General features: G+C 46.2%; 2 protein-coding genes and 1 pseudogene across 2 annotated transcripts in view; 1 reads left to right on the plus strand and 2 right to left on the minus strand.

Moving 5' to 3' along the window:
• Positions 1-6,590, minus strand: part of CCDC22 (coiled-coil domain containing 22) — a 19,136-nt gene extending 12,546 nt beyond the window's left edge. The window contains exons 1-2 of the mRNA XM_004713142.2: positions 6,456-6,590; positions 4,539-4,716 (exon numbers count right to left, since the gene is read on the minus strand). Coding sequence (XP_004713199.1) covers positions 4,539-4,716; positions 6,456-6,505 — 228 coding nt within the window. The 5' untranslated portion in view covers positions 6,506-6,590. The remainder of the gene's footprint in view (positions 1-4,538; positions 4,717-6,455) is intronic.
• Positions 6,591-7,182: 592 nt separating this feature from the next.
• Positions 7,183-7,735, minus strand: LOC105979579 (annotated as a pseudogene).
• Positions 7,736-8,795: 1,060 nt separating this feature from the next.
• CACNA1F (calcium voltage-gated channel subunit alpha1 F) overlaps positions 8,796-21,073 on the plus strand; it is a 28,877-nt gene continuing 16,599 nt past the window's right edge. The window contains exons 1-16 of the mRNA XM_004713209.1: positions 8,796-8,820; positions 10,224-10,473; positions 10,981-11,086; positions 11,310-11,449; positions 13,069-13,211; positions 13,300-13,452; positions 14,596-14,792; positions 14,925-15,028; positions 17,418-17,608; positions 17,826-17,918; positions 18,029-18,122; positions 18,296-18,322; positions 18,475-18,635; positions 19,407-19,632; positions 20,638-20,845; positions 20,926-21,062. Of these exons, the coding sequence (XP_004713266.1) occupies positions 8,796-8,820; positions 10,224-10,473; positions 10,981-11,086; positions 11,310-11,449; positions 13,069-13,211; positions 13,300-13,452; positions 14,596-14,792; positions 14,925-15,028; positions 17,418-17,608; positions 17,826-17,918; positions 18,029-18,122; positions 18,296-18,322; positions 18,475-18,635; positions 19,407-19,632; positions 20,638-20,845; positions 20,926-21,062 (2,255 nt within the window). The remainder of the gene's footprint in view (positions 8,821-10,223; positions 10,474-10,980; positions 11,087-11,309; positions 11,450-13,068; positions 13,212-13,299; positions 13,453-14,595; positions 14,793-14,924; positions 15,029-17,417; positions 17,609-17,825; positions 17,919-18,028; positions 18,123-18,295; positions 18,323-18,474; positions 18,636-19,406; positions 19,633-20,637; positions 20,846-20,925; positions 21,063-21,073) is intronic.

Raw genomic sequence — 21,073 nt, forward strand, 5'->3', positions numbered from 1 at the left:
ACCCCCTCCCTGGGGGACGGACAACAGAAAAGTGGGGGAAGGGAGACGTCGGACAGTGTAAGATATGACAAAATAATAATTTATAAATGATCAAGGGTTCACGAGGGAGCGGGGAGTGGGGAGGGAGGGGGGAAAATGAGGCGCTGATGCCAGAGGCTTAGGTGGAGAGCAAATGTTTTGAGAAAGATGAGAGCAATGAATATGCAAATGTGCTTTACACAATTGATGTATGTATGGATTGTGATAAGAGTTGTATGTGCCCCTAATAAAATGATTTTTTAAAATATTATTTTCATTGTCTGATATGAAATTTTTTCCAGGGTAGACTGTTAGGAGAAAAAGAAAACAAGATAATGAACTAGGTATATGTCCTCTTTTATATAGGAAAGGAGGCAAATAAGAATATATATTTATATTTGCTTGTGTGTATATAACAAAACATTGCAAAGGTGTATAAGACACAAAAGGGTTTTACATTAATATGATTAAACCACTGAATAGCATGATATGTGAATTTTTGGTCAATAAAAGTTTTTTAAGAAAGAACTTTGTAAAAAAGCAGACAGGTCAAGAGAAGAATGGGGTGAATGGTTTGGAGTGGGAATGACATTTCTCAAGATACTGTGTTACTTCTGTCACACCTCAGAGGCTGATTTTACTCATTCAATTGTTAACCATTTCAATTCTTTATGTTAAAGTCTCCTGGCAAAATTTCTGTGTGGGTTCTGTCTTCTGACTGATATGATCAACTCAAAATAAAATACCAATCAATACCATTCAAAATAGTATTTTTAAAGAGACTGTGACTTTGGGAGTAAAAAAAGATCTGGGTTAGAAATCTAACCTGTGCTGCTTACTGGCTATGAGGCCCTGAGCTACTTATTTAGTCACTCAGAACCTCCATGTCCTATCTGTAAAGCGGGATCAATAATATCTGCCCTCTGACAACAGAAAAGTGGGTGAAGGGAGACATCGGTCAGTGTAAGACATGACAAATAATAATAATTTATAAATTCTCAAGGGTTCATGAGGGAGGCAAGGAGGATGGGGGAGAGAGGGGAAAAATGAGAAGCTGATACCAAGAACTCAAGTAGAAAGCAAATGTTTTGACAATGATGAGGGCAACAAATGTACAAATGTGCTTGACACAATGGATGGATGGATTGTGATAAGAGTTGTATGAGGCCCCAATAAAATGATTTTTCAAAAAAGAACTGGACAGGAAGAAACTCCAAGCCCACTGCCATTGAGTCTATTCCCACTCTAGCACCCCCATTGAAGGTTTCTAAAACTGTACATCTTTACAGGAGTAGACAGCCTCATCTTTCTCCCACGCAGCCACCAGTGCGATTGAACCACCAACGTGGTTAGCAGTCCAGTGCTTCCAGGACAGCGCTACATTGAACTTAAATGGAGATTTTATAAAACTGTTCACTCACAAACTTCAAAAGAATCTACAACTAACATGTATAAGCCAACTGCATGCCAATGCAACCGTACATGAAAAAAATAAGTATCAGTTATAATAACAAAATTATCAGATACTTAGAACATATCTAACCTAAACCCCACGTTCACTGCTGTCTAATTGAATTTGACTTATAGTGACCCTAAAGGCCAGAACAGAACTCCCCCTGTGGGTTTTCAAGGCTGTAGTTCTTTATAGGAGCAGAAAGCCTCATCTTTCTCCCTAGGAACAGCTGATGGGTTCCATCCACTGACCTTGTGATTAGTAGGACACCACATAACCAATGACGTCCCTTAATGAGACAGTTAGATGAGCAAAAATTAAAGTGTATGGTGGCATCCAGGGCCAGAAGAATGCAAATGGGTACATCTGCTTTGGAAGATAATTTTACTATATCTAATAAAGTTGAAGATACGTACGCATTATAAAACAGCAGTCCAACTCCCTCCCAGGTACCCATTCTAGAATACTCATGCACAATAGTTTTGTTTATCTAGTAAAGAATGTCTACCTTGATTGTTGCGCTCCTTTGGGATCAAATTGACAGCAGCAGCTCAAAAAGATGAGACAAGAGCCTTTAGGAGCAGTGAGCTTATGTTAGGGGGGAAGGAACAGCTCAGAAAAAAAAGAGAGTGAGAATGGTTGTACAATTCAAAGAACGCAACAGTGTCACTGAATTGGACATGCAGAAAGTCTGTCACAGCATGGTTTATAATAGGGAAACCAAATAACAAGAAAACAAACTAAACATAACAAGTATCCCTCAAAAACAGATCCCAAAACCAAGCTCAATGGTTTCGATTCCAATTCATACGAATTCTACAGGACTGAGTCGAAATGCCCCCTAGGGGTTTCCAAGGCTGTAAGTTTTACCAGGGGCAGAATGCCAAAATCGCTTCCCTGTAGTAACTGGTGGGTTTGAACCACAGAACTTGAGGTTAGCAACCAAAGGCTTAACCACTCCATAGCGAGGACTCCTTATCAACGACAGGTCAGATGAATAAATTTGGACAATCCAGATAATGGGACATTCTACAAGGCAATTAGCCTGAACTTTTCAAAAACGTGATGCAAGACAAAAAATGCAGAAGAATGTTCTAGATGAGTGTTTCCCAAAGTGGGCCCTACGCCCCCTAGGGGACACTGGCGTGATCCAGGGAGGTTGCAAAACCAATACCCACACTTTAATCTTGATTATGGACTATAGTACAAAAGTTTTCATTGCCAGAGGTAAATTATTCTGTTCTGAAAAGGGGGCAGTAGACCAAGTGAATCTGGAAGTCTGTGTTCTAGATTAAAAGACACCAGAGGTAGGATAAGGGCCCTGGTGACAATGCAGGCTAGGCACTGGGATACCAACCACAAGGCTGGGTAGTTCCATCCCCCCCAGCTGCTCCTAATACGGCTGTCTGCTCCTATAGCAAGTGAGAGTCTCAGGAATCTTATATTGGGTTGCTCTGAGTTGAAATTGACTTCATGGCAGAAGGTAGCAGTGGGATAATAAAATGCAACGCATAATCTTTGACTAGATCCTGAACTCGGTGGTATAGTAGTTGTGCATGGGGCTGCAATCCACAGGGTCCACAGTTCAAAACCACTAGTTGCTCCATGGGAGAAAAGAGGGCTTTCTACTGCCACAAACATTTACAGTCTCAGAAAGTCACAGAGAGCAGTTCTACCCTGTCCTATAAGGTTGCTGCTAGTCAGCATCGAATCAATGGCTATGAGTTTGGTTTTTGGTTTTAATATTATAATGCCTATTTTGAGGACAACTGGAGACATTTTAATACAGGCTGTGGATTCAAAACAAAAAAAATTAAACAAATTTTTAAAACTCACTGCCATTGAGTGAATTCCAATATATAGTAACCCTATAGGGCAGAGGAGAAGCCCCCCTGTGGGGTTCCACGTCTGTGAATCTTTATGATAGAAAGTGTCTGCTTTCTTCCACAGAGCAGCTGGTGAGTTTGAACTGCAGACCTTATAGTTAGCATGCAAAATGCATGACCCACTATGCCACCAGGGTTCTCTGACTGTGAATTAGAAAAAATTATTATATCCATGGTCATTTTGTTAAATAAGATAATGGTCTTGGGGTCATAGAAGAGAACGTCTTTGTTTTAAGAGATTAGTGCTGAAGTATTAGAAGTGCCATGTCTGCAACTTTCTTTCAAATGGGTCAGCCAACACAATGCATATGTATACATGCAGCTGGAGAGAGAGCGAGAGAAAAGAGAGAATGCAACTGGCAAAGTGTTATAAATCAGAAGATCCAGGTAAAGACTGCCTGAGTGCAAAAAAAAAAAGGAACTTTTCTAAAAGGTTGAGGGGAATACAAGAATGTCATACAACAGGATAATGTGGCAATGATAAATGACTGGTCATAATTGAATGCATGGATGTCAACAAATCTCATTAAAATAATATTTGTTCAGCAGACACTATTTGAAAGCTAGAAGGATAATAGGAAGTGATGCTTAAGACTTGAGATATCTAAGGTGCTCAATTCATATGAAGACCACAGGTGTTGGGTGTGGCAGTGAGTAACTGGCAGAACTGGGACAGAGGACAAGTCCTAGTAAGTGAAGATGTGATGGAACTGAAAGGACACCTTGCAGGGAGGATTCTCCACATGGAGATCAAATCCATTGAGTGGGGTCAAAGAGAAATAGGGAGAAGGAAATAAAGGCTATAATAAGTGCAGAGAAAAAAACAAGAATATTAATAGGTAGTGTTAATGTTCATAATACCAGTGAACACTTCCATACCATTTACAAGGATCACCTCATTTAATCAATCCTCATGGCAACCCTGTTTTTGTTATATTCATTTCACAGCTAAGAAAACTGAGGTTCTGAAAGGTTTAAGGTTCCACAGTTACCAAGTGGTGGCGCTAGAGGCTGCACTATTCAGGCAGTTTGACCATAGAGCCAGCAGCCTCAACCACTAGTAAGTGCTAAGCCACAAGGGAGGGCAGCAGCAAAGAAAGGCAAGAGTTTCAAAAGAAGTTGGTGACTTTGTGAAAGAGGAAGGAAGAAGATGTGTGCACTGGAAGGAGGAGGACACTCACCATGCAGGCCTGGGCCAGGCTCATGGCCAGGCGGAACCGGGCAGACATAGCGAGAGGCAGCAGGGGGCTGAGACCAGAGCCCACAGCAGGGTTGATCACTCGCAGACAACGAACCACAGCCTCTACAACTAGCTCCGTGGTGAAGGCTCGAAGGGTCTGCACATCTGGAGGAACTGCCCTGAAGAAAAAGGGGGCAGACTTGATTGGAGAAGTAGTCAGGAAACTGAGTCACGCTGGGCTATCCTGCCTTCTGGAGGACTGAATATCAGAGTGAGGGTGCTCACAGTTCTGGCAGGTCCTCCTGGTAACTATGACTTCCATTTGAAAAGCTATAAACTAGAAAAGCCCTCAGGTCCTAAGACTTGGATGTAGGAAAACCGTGGATGGATGGGCACTCGAGTTTTAAACATCTCAAATTTCCCTTATGGGATTGGAAAAAGGTCAAGGGATCCAGGTGGAATGGTCTCTGAGTTTCAGGGCCCCAGATATCATTTTCCCTGCATATCAGGGTGTCTAGGTATTAAGTTTTGAGAGGCTAGAGTTTTCAGGGTTTCTGGATGTCAAAGTCTCTGGATATCAAGACCTACAAGGTGGGGGGGGGGAAGACCTACAAATTTCAAGCAATCTAGAAATCGGGCTCCCTGGATATTAGTATCCTGGAATTTTAGGATTACCAAGAGTTAGGGTTGTAAGAGTTTAGGATTCTGGGATTCTATGTTGACTGGTTCTCAGGGTATAGGTGGCTTTGATGTCCAGATGTAAGGGTTTCAGGAAGTCCCCAGCTGTTAGAATGGTGAGACTTGGGTTCGTGGGGAGGTGGGGTGGGTACAGACCACACCAAGTGACACTGTCAGAGGGGTGACACCAAATTGGCTGTGTATAAAAAGTCTGTGCAATGTTTCATAAGAAATTATTTTTCACTCTCCCAGCGACTCGGACACACAGTGTAGCATGGCCAGACTGCAGCCGGGCCATGGTCCCATGCATTTGTGCCGCTTCAATCCTCTATAAACTCACTTGGATCACACACACACAAAATTATTTTTCATAAAAATATTCCTGTAAAAAAAAAAATATATATATATATCCCTGTAGTTAGTTCTAACAACAACAACCAAAAAAGTCTACATTTATCAACACAAACGGGCTTCAAATGGAATTAAAAGATAATGGAATTTTCCATGAACTTTTTGAAGCCCCCCCCATATACATATAAAGCTAAAACTCCATGCAAATTTACTTTTTAACCTTCCAATGTGTGCCATCAACCCTATCATTTTTACCCAGTTACAATGAGCTTCCAATCACACAGTTCTATGGAGAAGCTGCAGTGACAAGCTGCTGTTTCCCTGGTTGCTGGGGTCTTTATTGTAGCTGGTTTTGTCAAATTTTCTGGTGTTTTAGCTGCAACATTGTGAGTAGCAATTGAAGGAGAAAGTGTCAAAGAGGAGCCATTACTAATAATGTTGCAATTCAAGGTAAAAAATTTGACAAACCAATTTGGTTCTTAGTATCCATGTAATCTAACTATGTCACATATTATATGATACGAATTGATAGTTTAAGTATCACTAAGGACTCTGTGTGGTCTGGTATTTGGACGGGGGGGGGGGGGCGCCGCCGCGGGGAGCACCTTCAGTTACTGCACTGGGTGACGCCAATGGATTTCAAAGTCCCAGGTCTTGAGGCTTCCATGGTGTTGGAGTCCTTCGCTTTGAGTTTACTTTGAATCAGGGAAGAAAGGCCTGAGAGTCTGTCTCCCCACGTCTCCTCCCCTCCCAGGACGGCAGCAAGGGGCCATGGTTCAGTTCCTGGAAGTTGGAGCCCTCCCGGGTTTTAATGTCCCCAGGCTACAGGATCACGGGATTTGAGTCCAGGACCTGGGTTTTCCCGGGTGAGTCGGGGATGTGTCCTTACGTGCCAGCCTGGCGCAGAGAATGGATGAGAATTCGGTCCGCCTCCTCCATGACGAAGTCAGTCCTAGTCGTGGGCCCGGGTCGGTCCGAGGATTAGGGGCGCCGCTGCTGAGACCCCCCACAACGCCAGCCCTTTATGAAGTGTCACAGGCCCCGTGAGGAGAGCTGGGAAATGTAGTTCTCTAAGTACTGCGCACAGTGAGCGTCAGATACCTAATATATGCGTCCACAAGCTTGAGCGCGCAGTGGCCGCTGGGAATTGTAGTTTTCCCTCCTGCAGGCGGAAGTTCTGTTTGGTGCTGGCCAATGGGTCGGCTGGTTCCCACTCAGGATGAAACATTGCCTGGTCCTGCGCCATGCTAGCAATGTTCTTACGTTTGAACCTTGTTGCAGCCACTGTTTCAATCCATCTTGTCAGGAGTCTTCCTCTTTTTCACCACCCCTCTACTTTACCAAGCATGATGTCCTTTTCCAAGTGTCTGCTCCCTCCCGGTAACATGTCCAAAGTGCGTGAGCTAAGTCTCGCCATCCTGGCTTCCAAGGAGAATTCTGGCTATAACTCTTCTAAAACAGACTTGTTCGTTCTTCTGACTAGAGTCTTAGCTCTGCAACTTACTAAATGTGGAACCACAAGAAAGTAACATAACTTCCCTGTGTCTTAGTTTCATCATCTATAAAATAAGACTTTTTAAAAAACGTGTATTAACTTTTATTATTTTAAGCTTAATTTACTCCCGAGCCATGAGTTTTTGCTTCGTCAGCTTCTTCTGGGAAATCTTTTCCTTCTGTGCAACCTCCTCTTCCGGTTTGGGAACGATCTGTTCCTTCTCAGTCAGGATCATGTCAGTGTGGCAGGGGGAGCACATGTATGGGTTGATCCGACCATGAGCTCTGTAAGTCTGGCAGCGCATCTTGGGGGATTTGTTCACCTGGATGTGCTCAATGACCAGAGAATCCACATCTAAACCCTTCAGTTCAGCATGACTTTCTGCATTTTTAAGCAGATGAAGCAAAAATTCAGCACTCCTTTTGGGCCACCGACCCTGGGTCCAACCCCACTGTGGTCTGGGCACACCTACCAATGCCACCATTGTATCGTCGGAAAGGCACACAGTACTTCTGCAGAGTGATGTCTTTCAAGTATTTGGTGGCTTTCCGGATATGCATGCCTTTGATGGCTTGGGCAGTTTCATGGGTGTTCTTGAAGGGGACCCGGAGGTTTGACCCCCTTGATTTGCAGGATTTTGTAGGGTTTTCTGGGTCAAGTGAGTAGCGAACCATTTTGGCAGGTCACCTCAGGCCGCTACAGTAAGAGGAAGAGCCTAAAATAAGACTATTAATAACTCTCCTTCATAAATTTAAAGCAGAGTTGTACTATGTGTTCTACACATCCTAGAATAAGAAAATATTATACACATATGTAACATGGAGTAGTAGTGATGCTTTAGGCTGTGATCCGTAGGTCTGCAGTTCGAAACTACCAGCAGCTCCATGGGAGAAAGACAGTGCTTTCTACTAAGTAAACAGTTACAGTCTCAGAAACTCATGGGACAGTTCCACCCTGTCCTATAGGATCTTTATGAGACAGATCGACTCGTTAGCAGTGAGTTCGAGAGTCTTTATACACATATGTAATATCCAAAAACCCACAGCACGACAGTTGATTCAGACTAATAGTGACCCTGTAGGATAGAATAGAACTGCTCCATAGGGTTTTGAGACTGTCTATCTTTGCTGGGGCAGACAGCCTCATCTCTCATATGCGAATCCTACCATCTTAGTTTTCAAAATATCTTTACTTTTCTAGGTCCTCTCTACTTAAATTTACATTTTAGAATCCATTTGACAAGTTCATAGAAAAATCTATTGAAAATTTCATTGGGATCATATCGCCTCTCTTAGACACTTGGGGAAGAATTGGCATCTTCATGACATCAAATATTTCAACCCAGAAGTTTACTGTCTCTCTCTGTTTATTCGAGTTCCTTTTAATTACTGGATAACATCTGATACCTTTTCCCATGGAGAGCATGCATATTTTTTTTTTGAGCGTGCCTATTTTAATTTCTTCCTACATACCTCAAATTTTCATATCGGAAAGTTTTTTTCTTATTATTTTATTTCCTGATTTTTGGTTTTTGGTACAATTTGCTGGCATTTGGTACAATTTTAATCAGGGACTTTCCTGTTGCCAAGATCTGGCCCACATATGTCCCATCTGTCCCATTGCGCACCCTCCCTTCCACCTCTGTTATTGCTCCACCCTCTGACCTTAATCCCTCCAAAGCTGGGGGAAGAGAGGCGAGCTACATGCAGATGTCCCTTCAACCTCCAAAGGACGATGTCGGAATCTGAAGGCCAGAAAGGTGAGAAAAGCTTTCCACCCCCTGCAGACCCTTGGAACAAGCCTGGGCTTTTCTCTACCCTCTCTGCCTTCCCCTTTGTGCACAGGAAACCCAACCCCAAAGAGCCAATGAGGAATGAGAATCATATGACCCTGTTCCCATCCCATCCCAGCCAGCCTCAAACATAGCCCTTTCCCCACCGGGGCCCTCATGTTCAGACTATCGCAGACATTGCCCCCCATGGCTGTCCAGGCTTCATGCACACCCTTAATTCACAATTGAAGCTCCACCCCAATCCTCCTCCTGAGCCCTACCCTAGCGCTCTCCCACCTCCAACTCCAAAGCTTAACTCTTAACCCTAATACAAATTCTACTCAATCACAGGGCAAACCCTAATATGGATACAGATCTTACTATGAGCTCTAAAATCACCTAACCTCAATTCCAATCCTGGAATGTCAATGCTACTAGGGAGTGGGTCTCTGGCTTTTCTAGAATGAGCAGGGACCCATTTTTAATCGATAGCAAACACATACTTAACAATTAAAACAGGCTTATTGGCACATAATCCACATATTGTGGTAAATCTTAAGGGCTCGACTCAGAATGCCTGGGCTGGACTACCAATTCAGCTACTTCACTAAGTCATTTACCCTCTTTTTAACTCAGCATCCTCATATTCAAAATGGGGATAATACTATGTGTCTGACGTTCTTCTGACTGCTCTAAACTCACTGAAACGTCACTAAAAAACTCTATGAGCTAGGTACTCGCTTCATCCCCATTAAACAGACAGCTAAATTGAAGTACACACAGAAAGGTTATGTCATTTCCCCAAGATCCTACACAGCTACCAAACAGTAGTGTGAGGGTTTTAACTCAGACAGGTTATTTCCTCCAAACTTAGAGATTTAAAACTCGAATTTAAAGAGTCTCAGGCCAACTCTCCCACCTCTCAGTGTTTGAAATAGGTCGTGGGAGTTGACAATAACTTTAGCTGAAAACCCTAATACAAATCTCAAATCTCACTCAAAATTTGTCTTCAATTCTAATCAGCCTTGATCATAATTCTCAGCCCACCTTAATTTCAGTCCCCATCCTGACTCTACATCAAGCCTCAATTTCACTCTACTTCCCCCACAACCTACAATTCAGCCCTCAAACCTAATCCTAAACTTGACTCCAACTATGAACTGTATCCCATTCTATGCCAATTTAAACTCTAACAACCACTCCTTCACTTGGAAATTTGATCCCACCCTCACTCCCAAATAAATTCTCATGCTATCTCAGCACCCATCTTTACCCCTGCTCCGTGGCATAACCCAGGGCCTCCCCACTCCCCCTAATTCTGCACGCTCATCTTCCCATCAGTCATGATCATCCAACATCCTGTCCATTCCTGACTCATTTTCTCCACACAGACACCACTCCAGAGCCCTGTCCAGTGGATGGGACAGGGCCTGGTCATGAATGGGGGCTGTGCCCTGGCCCCCCAATCAAAGATGATGAAACCTGTGGAGCATCGGGTCTGGGAAGTCCTAGGCGTAGGACCCAGCACAACAAGCATAAGACAGTGCCAGTGGCCAGTGCACAGAGGTCACCTCGGGCGCTCTTTTGCCTCACCCTGGCCAACCCTCTTCGGCAATCCTGCATCAGCATCGTGGAATGGAAGCATCCTGGAAGGCCAGGGGCAGGGATCAGGATGAAGGTCACCCAAGACTAAGGTCACCAGGGATCAAGGGGTCAAGAATGGGATAAGAGCAGGAGTTTAGAAAGGCCAAAGTAATGGAGGGGGGTGGTGGAGGGCGGATGGTCAACAGTCAAGGTGGCGGAGTGGATTACAAATTGGGCAGCAGTTCAAACCCCCACCATTCGCTCCATGGAAGAAAGATGAGGCTTTCTACTTGTGTAACGTAGACTGTAAAGATTGACAGTTTTGGAAACCCATGGGGGCAGTTCTGGTCTGCCCTATAGGGTCGCTATGAGTAGAAATCAACATGATGGTTGTGAGTGAGAAGGTTGTCAGGAGGGTTAAGTCAAGGCCTTGATCAGGGCAACAATGAGAATGCCAGAGTGGGTCGTCTAGGACTGAAGGGTCAGCACAGGGTGGAGAGGGCACCAAGGGAGGGGGCAAGTCCTAGGCCACTCTGTCTGGATCCTTGACTGTGTCCACCTGAGGCCCTTCGACATCCTCATCCTGCTGACCATCTTTGCCAACTGCGTGGCTCTGGGGGTTTACATCCCCTTCCCTGAGGATGACTCCAACACTGCCAACCACAACCTGGTGAGGCCCACCTGCCCCAGCCAGATTAGAGGCCTACCTCAAACCTTCCACTCAGGCCCCCGTCCCTCTCGGACCCAAATGACCACTCCACACACAGAGACACCCACCCATCCCCATTCTGTTCCCGACTAGCCCTCTATTGCTCTCCCTCTTCCGCTCCCTACCCCCTACCCCCACCAAATAACTCCCCAGCCTCACTTCCCACTCCCTGTTTCACCCCCAGGAGCAGGTAGAATATCTTTTCCTAGTAATTTTCACTGTGGAGACCATGCTCAAGATCGTGGCTTATGGCCTGGTGCTCCACCCCAGTGCCTACATCCGCAATGGCTGGAACCTACTGGACTTCATTATCGTCGTTGTTGGGTATGTGTATACGGGAACATCCCAGTCCCTCTGAATCCTGGACTTAGGGAGGCAACTTTCTCAAACTACCCCTATCCCACTGCCAGAATCAGGAATATTAACAAATTTTCCATCATTTACATTTCCAGCTAAAGGGACTTTGGCTTTTCCAGGGAGAAAGAAGAGGTGGCACGCTAAGCCCAAGGCCAGACCTTTGCCTCTCCCAGTGGCATTCCTAGGTGGTGGGGGTGGCGTCCGGACACATCAAGTGACAGTGCCTATACATTTTTGTGTGCAGTTTAGCAGAGATTTCTTCTTCTTTTTTTTAACTAAACATACCCCTGTAGTTAGTTATAGGAGCACTGGTCACTTAGTGGTTGCTCGTTAGGCTGTGATCCACAAGGTCGGCAGTTTGAAACCACCGGCTGCTCTGAGGGGGAAAGACTGGGCTTTCTACTCCTGTAAACAGTTATTGTCTCAGAAACTCACAGGGGCAGTTCTACCCGGTCCTATAGGGTCACTAGGAGTCAGCCTGGACTTGATGGTAGTGAGCTTGGTTTGGCAATGAGTTATAACAACACAATATTGTTCATAAACTCAGCTTACATGTATCCATATACCAGTAAGCAGTACTGGGTTACCCAATAAACAAGAGAAGTGTAAGCTTATTTTTGCTTTTTCACGAAGCTATAGTGAACATGTTAACATTTTCTCACCACATCAGTGATTGCGCTTCTAGCTACAGCTGGGGTCTCTTTCTCTCCCAACCCTGCTGCACCTTCCAGCAGAATCAAAGGCCGCTTTCTACATGCATAATCCCTGACAGGGACTTAGTACCCAGTAAGGTAAGCATGAGCTTGCCTGTGCTTACTCACTAAGCTGTAGTGAACAATTTCACATGTATTTAAACACACATGAAGCTGTTCAGTGCAGATTTGTAAATATGCAAAAGCAAGCCTGTGCTTACCTTGCTTGTTGGATAATCCCCTCTCGTCTACCAGCCTAAAACTTCACGTTCATTTGCTTTTTAACTTCCTAATGTATGTCAGAATCCACTCGATGGCAGTGATTTTGGTTTTGAGGGGTTTTTTAATTCACTTCGTTCAGAGCTGTCATTCTTGCCCGGTAACAATGATACTTCCAATCACGCGGTGTCGTCTACACCTGCCTACAGATACTCACTACAAATAGCTGCCTGGGGTTTGATAATCGCTGGCTTTGTCAAGTGTTCTGGTGTTTTAGCTGTAATATTGTGGTAATTATTACTTGTGAACCAATATGGATAAGCTTTTTGAGAATTAAGTAGTAATTAAAGCAAAAGAAGGAGAAAAAAAGTGTAAAGGCTTCAGCTCAGCATTAATAATACATTGAGTGGTAACTCAATGTAGAGTTTACAAAATGATCTGTTGTTAGTAGTCACATAATCTCAGAAATAGTACATTTAAGCAATTTACAACTATATTTATCACCTATTAGCCTACGATCAAATCGATAATCAGCATCACTAAGAATTCTGTAGACGGGATGGTACCAGAGGAAGGCCAGGCAGAGAGGGCTAATATCCTGCATGCATGACCACACTTGGCGGCGCCAACCCTCATGAAGTCGCTGGCGGCTTTGTCCTGTGTTCCTCCCATCAGGTTGTTCAGCGTGCTGCTGGAGCAGGGACCTGGGCGGCCAGGGGACACCCCACATGCTGGAGGGAAGCCTGGGGGCTTTGATGTGAAGGCATTGCGGGCATTTCGGGTGCTGCGGCCACTGAGGCTGGTGTCTGGGGTCCCAAGTAAGGCCTATGCCCCCAGAGTGCGAGGTGGGTTGGTGGAAGTAGGACTGAACTGAGCACTCTGCGACTCTGCCCCCGCCCCTGGCAGGCCTGCACATCGTGCTGAATTCCATCATGAAGGCATTGGTGCCTCTGCTGCACATCGCACTGCTTGTGCTCTTCGTCATCATCATTTATGCCATCATCGGACTGGAGCTCTTTCTCGGACGCATGCACAAGACTTGCTACTTCCTGGGATCTGGTCAGCCAGCCTTCTCCCTCCCAAGACAGGCTATACCTTTTCCACTAGCTCCTAGTCTCCACCCTGTCCCCCAGACAAACCTCCCAAGTCCACATACTTCTCCACTAACCCGTAGCCAAGCCCCACACCTCTACTCAAACCTCTGCTCTCAGTCCTGGACTGCAGCCCCGAGACTTGCCCAGGACCCTACCCTCCTAGACTGTTGTCATGCGTCCAGATCCTTCATGTTTACCCCAGCCCCAGGCCTGGACCCCATTCTCTCTGGCACCCACGGCCAGAGAGTCAATTATTACGGCTAGTGACCCTGTGTCGGATTTCCCAGACTGTCCGTCTTTATAGGAGCAGATAACTTCATCTTCCTCCCACAGAGCTGGTGGGTTTCAACCAATGGCCTTGCAGTTAGCAAGGTCCTTGTGCTCCCTGGACCCACCGCTTTTCCCTCCACTCGTTGAGTTTGGCAGGCTGCAGTGGCTGGCGTGTTGTGGTGGTGCTGGAAGCTATCCCACCAGTATTTCAAATACAGCAGGCCACCCATGGGGGACAGGTTTCAGAAGAGCTTCCGGGCTAAGAATAGACTAGGAAGAAGGAATAGGTAGGCCATGTGTGACGGATTCGCCACTGAAAAACGTAGGCAGAGCAGCAGAACATTGTCTTTTAAAGACCCCCTTCCAAATTCACAAGACTCCGCCCCTAAGATTACTTACAAGCATCCATTCTAGGAGTCCTGGTGGTGCCATGGATTAGGTATCCAGTGCCAATCACAAGGTCAGTAGTTCAAATCCATCAGTTGCTCTGCAAGAGAAGATGACGCTGTCTGCAAGATACTGCTGGACAAGTCCTGTAAAGATTTGCAATCTGGTATACTCTATAGGGTCACAGTGGGTCAGAATCAAGTCAAGAGCAGTGCGGTTTGGGGTTTTTACCCCAAGATATAGAAGCTCGTTTCCCCACTCTCAACGGGGGGTACTTACAGCTTCCCTTTGGGCTGAGAATCTTGGTCTGTGTTCACAGAGTTCCCGTAAAGGCAGCGCTAAGTCCTTGACTTGGAAAGCTAGCAACTGAGTCCAACTCCCTAGATAGAGAAGGGCGTGGAGGGCCATGGATTGGGCTTGGAGAGAAACCTTGAACTCCGTCCCCTTGCAGCCGTGGAGGCAGAGGAGGACCCGTCGCCCTGCGCGTCCTCAGGCTCCGGGCGTGTATGCGTGCTAAACCACACGGAGTGCCGCGGGCGCTGGGCAGGACCCAACGGGGGCATCACCAACTTCGACAATTTCTTCTTCGCCATGCTGACAGTCTTCCAGTGTGTCACCATGGAAGGCTGGACTGACGTGCTCTACTGGGTAGCTGAACTGCGAGCACACAGGGGTGGGGTGGGGAAAGAATCCATCCTGGAGACCATACCTGCCCTCCCTCCTGGCGCTCAGGAGAGAGTGTCTATACCGCTGAGTGATGCACGCCCCTTCTCTCCCCAGATGCAGGATGCCATGGGGTATGAGCTGCCCTGGGTATACTTCGTGAGCCTAGTCATCTTTGGATCCTTCTTCGTTCTCAACCTTGTCTTAGGTGTCTTGAGTGGGTAAGAGACCAAGACCATCCCTCAGAGCTCCTCCCCACCCCTCACCCTTGTTTGTGACGGGCAAACTCCCAAAGCAAAACAAAACAAACTCTAACTGCTGTCGAGTCGATTCAAACTCCTAGAGACCCTCTAAGACAGGGTAGAACTGCCCCCTGGGGGATTCTGAGACTATAACGCTTCACAGGAGTTGAAAGCCTTGTCTTTCTCCCAGAGAGAAGCTGGTGATTTTGAACTGCTGACCTTTAAGTTAGCAGCCCAACATGTATCCCAACAGGACTCCTATGACAAACTTCTAAGCATCATTCAAAACCCACCTGAAATGCCCTTCCATTCAGTCAATCAATATCTATTGAGCATCTGTGTACCAGGAACAAAACAAGAAATAAGCATACCTGCTAGCCTGGAGATCCTTATTCTAGTAGGGAGAGAAAGACAATTACCACCACAAAAAGTGTATATATGCAACAAGTAAGCATATATGCATTCAAGTGTTTTACATCGAAATCTATGCTATGAAACGGAAGGAAAAACGAAGAACAGTAATAAGAGCAGATGTTGTAGTTATAAATAGCGAGATCAGGGTAATGATGCACAGGCAATTGCTGCAATTTCTGTCAAGAATTTGTACACCTTTAAAAAGTTGAACTGGCAAAAGTTATGTGATAGCTGTATTTACAACAAAGACACCCCCAAAATGTGACTACTTATGCACAACTGAAAAAATTATGGGTTTCGATTCCTTGATTTGGACGTCTAGTGTCATGATTTCATGGGACATCCCAGTTAATGGCCTCTGTCTAGTACCTCTGTTCTACATCCTACTTCCTTGCATAGTTCTTGGGGTCTTAAAAGTTTGCTAGTAGCCATCAAAGGCACAACAAGTAGTCTCGATCCACCTGGAACCACAGAGGAAGAAGTACAGTCGGGAAGAAGAGGAGTACGTGGACTATGTTGCTAATTGTCTCCATGGCCAATGTCCCCCTTTGCCATAAGATCAGAACTAGATGGTGCCCAGTTGGCCTTGGTGAACATTTTCACCAAAGATTATATTAGAAGGGGAAAATACAGAACAGAATTCAGATTCTCATGGACTGTAGACTTTCTGGAGACATGAAGGGTAAACTTCTAAAATGCTTTCCTTGAGATAATCTTTAAACCTTAAACAAAAATATCCCCTTATAACCATCTTATAACCCTTATAAGCCATCTTATATCCAAACAATAGTTTCGCTTAACTAGTAAAAGAGATCTGCCTTGAGCATTATTCTTGCTATCCCGTTTCTTTCCATTGTTTCAGCTTTTTATTGTGAATTGAGCAAAGGTTTACAGAGCAGTTCTCCATTCCATAACTCATACGCACTTTGTTTCATGTCATTGATTGCAATCCCCACAGCGTAACATCATTTATCCCACTTCTCCCCTGCGCTTCCTATTTCCACTCCTCCTTATTGCCTAATCCTTTTGAACTTCATATCTGGGTAAATGTTGCCCTTTTGATCTAACATATGTTTGAGTGTTATTGTTCCCTTACGCATCTGCCTGCTGTTTGGCTGAAAATTGAGCCATGGAGGTGAATTCATTTCCAGACCTGAAGGATGACGCGGGGCCATAATCTTGGGGTTCCACTAGTCTCTATCTGACTAGTAATTTTAGTCAGATCTTGAGTTTTTCCCACATTGTCCTCCCACTCTCTCCAGAACCTTCTACTGTGATCCCTTTCAGGAACTTTTCTTTTTAAAGAACTATCTATATAAGATTAAACGAACAATAACAACTTAAAGATTAGATCGAGATCTTAGGAAGCAATGAGTTTATGTTCATGGGGGAGCAATAACTCAGAAATGGAAGGCGAGAATGGTTGCAAAGCTCAAAGAACACAATCATTGGCACTAAATTGTACATGTAGAAAGTGTTGGATTGGTATATGATTTGCTGTGTATAGTGTAAATGATGACCAAAAAAATCAACTTCAAGGGAAAAAACTGGTGATAATGACAACATTCTAAAGTTAGTGGCGATGGATACACAACCCTGCGAATATACTAAAAACCACTGAATTGTATACTGCTACACATGAATTTTATGGGATGTGAATTATGTCTCAATAAACCTGTTACTTTCAAGAAAAATAAATAAAGAGTTCAGAGCCACCCTCATTGAAAAAGGAGTGTTTGAATATAAACGCGAAAGAGGTGAGGAAGTAAGCCATGCAGGTATTTGAGGGAAGAATGTTCCAGGCAAAGGGAACAGCCAGTGCAAAGTCTCTGAGTCTAGAATATGCTTGGCATATTCAACGAACGAACACTGAGGGGGTCAATGTGGCTGGAGTAGTGAAGTCCAGGGAAGCAGAGGCAATTCTCTCACCAAACCTTCGTTTCTCCTCCCTCAGGGAGTTCTCCAAAGAGAGGGAAAAAGCAAAAGCACGAGGGGACTTCCAGAAGCTTCGGGAGAAGCAGCAGTTGGAGGAGGACCTGCGGGGCTACCTAGATTGGATCGCCAAGGCTGAGGAGCTAGACACCGAGGATCCCTCTATAGGCGGCAGCTCCAGTTCTGTGGCTAAAGAGGGCTGGCCTGGCCACCATAGACTGCCCCCCCCCACGTCTGTCCCGTTCCCTGCTTCCCCCAGGCACTTCCTGAGACCCTGCCCCTAGACCTGGACCACGGTTATGTCCCAGGACAGAGAACCCAGACAGAGATTCAGATACCCTCACCACACTGCGCTAGAAGAAAGATTCCAAGTGCCCCCACACCAAGACAGGGCCCTAACCCAAGCCATGTTCTCCAATTTCCCCCACAGGGCCTCAGCTGGCTGAGCTGACCAATAAGAGACTTGGACATCTGCACTGGTTCAGTCACTCCACCCGCTCCACACACTCCACCAGCAGCCATGGTAGCATCTGGCTCAACTAAGACAGGGCTAGGGTGGGTGGGCAGAGCAGAAGGCAAAGACTAAACTCTGGGATCTGCAGGTTCTGATCTCTATCCCCGCCCTTCCCACAGCCAGCCTTCCCGCCAGTGACACAGGTTCAATGGTGGAAACCCCAGGAGATGAAGACGAGGAGGAGGGGATTCTGTCCAGCTGTACACCATGCCTGTGAGGGCCCTCAGTTCTTGAAGCTTGACCCCAGCCCAGAACCCAATCCAGACCCTGACTGCAGTCCTTACTTAAGCCTCACCCCTAGACCTTGGCTCATGACCCCCAGCCCAGGCCACTGACTAGCCCCTCTGCCCCGAATGACTCCCAACTTCCATCTCTCTCTTTTCCAGAAACAAGGTCATGAAAACCAAGGTCTGGTGAGTTAGGAAAGTTGTGTGGCTTCTTGACTTCATGATACCCCCTCCCCACCTCCAATCCCCCGACAACTGTCAAGTCCCCCACCTGAGTCCCTCCGGTGGGGCTTGAAGAGGTGAGCCCCGCTGATGGCCTTTCTATTCCTCCCACCTAGCTACCGCCTCTGCCGAGCCAGCCGAGGCCTACGAGCACGATGCCGGAGGGCCATGAAATCCAATGCCTGCTACTGGGCCGTGCTGCTACTGGTCTTCCTCAACACACTGACCATCGCCTCAGAGCACCACGGGCAGCCTGTGTGGCTCACCCAGACCCAGGGTGTGCCCCACCCCTGCTCCTGCCAGTCCCTTCCCTCACCCCACTCCCAGTTATCGTCATCTCAGAAACTCAAATCCGGGATTTCGATGACCCCTCCGACCCACAGACACTGACTTCCCACTCAAATGCAGAAAAGTTTAGCTGGTCCCATGCAACTTTGTAGTTTACATTTATGTAGCATTTACTGGTCAAAATCTCTGTGTACCTTATTCATCTTCACCACACCTTCAGTGAAGTAAATGGCAAGGCAGAGAGTCCTGAATACCCAGGAACCAACTAATCCCCAGATTCAATACTTGAGTGGTAGAGACAGAATCGGAACCCAAACCACCTGACTCCAGAGTCTGGGCTCTTAGCACCAAGTTGTCTGGACAAGTTAACTCCTCTGCGCCAGAAGTTTCCCATCTAGGAAATGAGAATATGAGTAGTATTCATGTGGTAGTTGGTGGGGGGGGGGGAGGGTAAATGAGTAAAAGGAGAAAGTGCTTAGAATATCTCCCAGCCCCAAATGGGTACTTTATAAATGTTAGTGTCTATTGTCAGTCACTATATCCTCAACCCCAATCTGAAAACTGACTCTGACCCCTACCCCAACTCTTCCCCTTGCCTCAGCTCCAAGTTCCTCAAAACCTCACCCACTCTAACCTACAAACTCGCTCCAATTTCTAACCCCACCCCATCCCAAGCCTAGTTTTTTTGCAGATCCCCCAGATGGCCCTTAGCCTGTCATCAGACACTGGCAGCCCAGTCAGCCTTGCCCCTCTCCCACAGAATATGCGAACAAAGTGCTGCTCTGCTTATTCACGGTGGAGATGCTTCTCAAGCTGTATGGTTTGGGTCCCTCTGCCTACGTCTCCTCCTTCTTCAACCGCTTTGACTGCTTCGTGGTCTGTGGGGGCATCCTGGAGACCACTCTAGTGGAGGTGGGTGCCATGCAACCCCTGGGCATCTCAGTGCTTCGCTGTGTGCGCCTCCTCAGGATCTTTAAGGTCACCAGGTATGTGGGGGAGCAGAAAGGATTGGGTCCCCAAATATAGTCCTACCAGTCCCCACCCCAGCTGGTAACTCCATCTGCATCACCACTCATTTAACAAATATCCATGGAGTACCCACTGCAGGCCACGTGCCTTTCCCGGCCTTAGGGAAGCACTAGAAATCAGAGGAGACATTAAGTTCCTGACCTTCATGAAATTATAATCCAATGGGGGTGGAAGGGATGTCTGATTCTTTTCCATCCTCTTACTCAGCCTCAAACCCAGACCTAACATTGTCCTCTACTCCCTCTCCAAACTCAACTCTGTACCTGTTTCTAACCAAAATCCAATCCCATGCCCCAAATATAATGTCATCCACTAACCCATTTGCAACCCTACCACACAATCCCAAACCCAATCTCATTTCTAACTCCCAGCCATATCTTTATCCCCATCCCCATCTCTAACCACCAACTATAAACCCATCCTCAGTCGCTGACCACATTACATCCCTAAACCACCACCCTACATCCAACATCAAATTACCAACCTCAACCCCTTTCACAATGAGTCTCCAACTCTACCTCCCTAAACCAATCTCATTTCCATCCCTAACCTCTATCCAAATCTCTACCCAACCCACAAGCACAACCACAACCCAACCCTCAACTATAGCCTTTGCCCCAATTTCATTTCCAATACCCACAAAAAAACAACCCATAACCACAACCCCATACTCAGCTACAACTAACCACAACCTTTCCCCCTAACCACAGTCCCAACCTAAATCCAGTTCTAATTTCACTAATACCTACACCCATCCTAACCTCATCTCTCACTACACCCCTAACACTAAACCCTACTTTCTCTTCACTTCTTACCTTGGCCTCACCCCTGCTCTGACCTTGACACCGAACCCCAATTTGGCCCAGCCCACACCAAGTATGAGCAAAGCTGAAGCCCTCGCTCATATTTCTGCCTCACCAGTGGACAGGCTACTAACTCTACCCATTTCATCTCTGTTGCAGACACTGGGCCTCTCTGAGCAACCTGGTGGCATCGCTACTCAACTCAATGAAATCCATCGCTTCCCTGCTGCTTCTCCTCTTCCTCTTTATCATCATCTTCTCTCTGCTTGGCATGCAGCTGTTTGGGGGCAAGTTCAACTTTGACCAGACCCACACCAAACGAAGTACATTTGACACCTTCCCCCAGGCCCTCCTCACTGTCTTTCAGGTGGGACCTGAACACCTTGGGCTGGGTGCGTTAGTGGTTGGGAGGGTCTCAAGTGCGTCATGATGACATCCCACTCCCAGATTCTGACAGGTGAAGACTGGAACGTGGTCATGTATGATGGCATCATGGCCTACGGTGGTCCCTTCTTCCCAGGGATGCTAGTCTGCATCTATTTCATCATCCTCTTCATCTGTGGCAACTGTATCCTGGATATCCGGCGAGGGGAGG

This window comes from Echinops telfairi, unplaced genomic scaffold (assembly GCF_000313985.2).
Source record: "Echinops telfairi isolate 266 unplaced genomic scaffold, ASM31398v2 ScPeMD7_19;HRSCAF=73, whole genome shotgun sequence".
Classification (NCBI taxonomy): domain Eukaryota; kingdom Metazoa; phylum Chordata; class Mammalia; order Afrosoricida; family Tenrecidae; genus Echinops; species Echinops telfairi.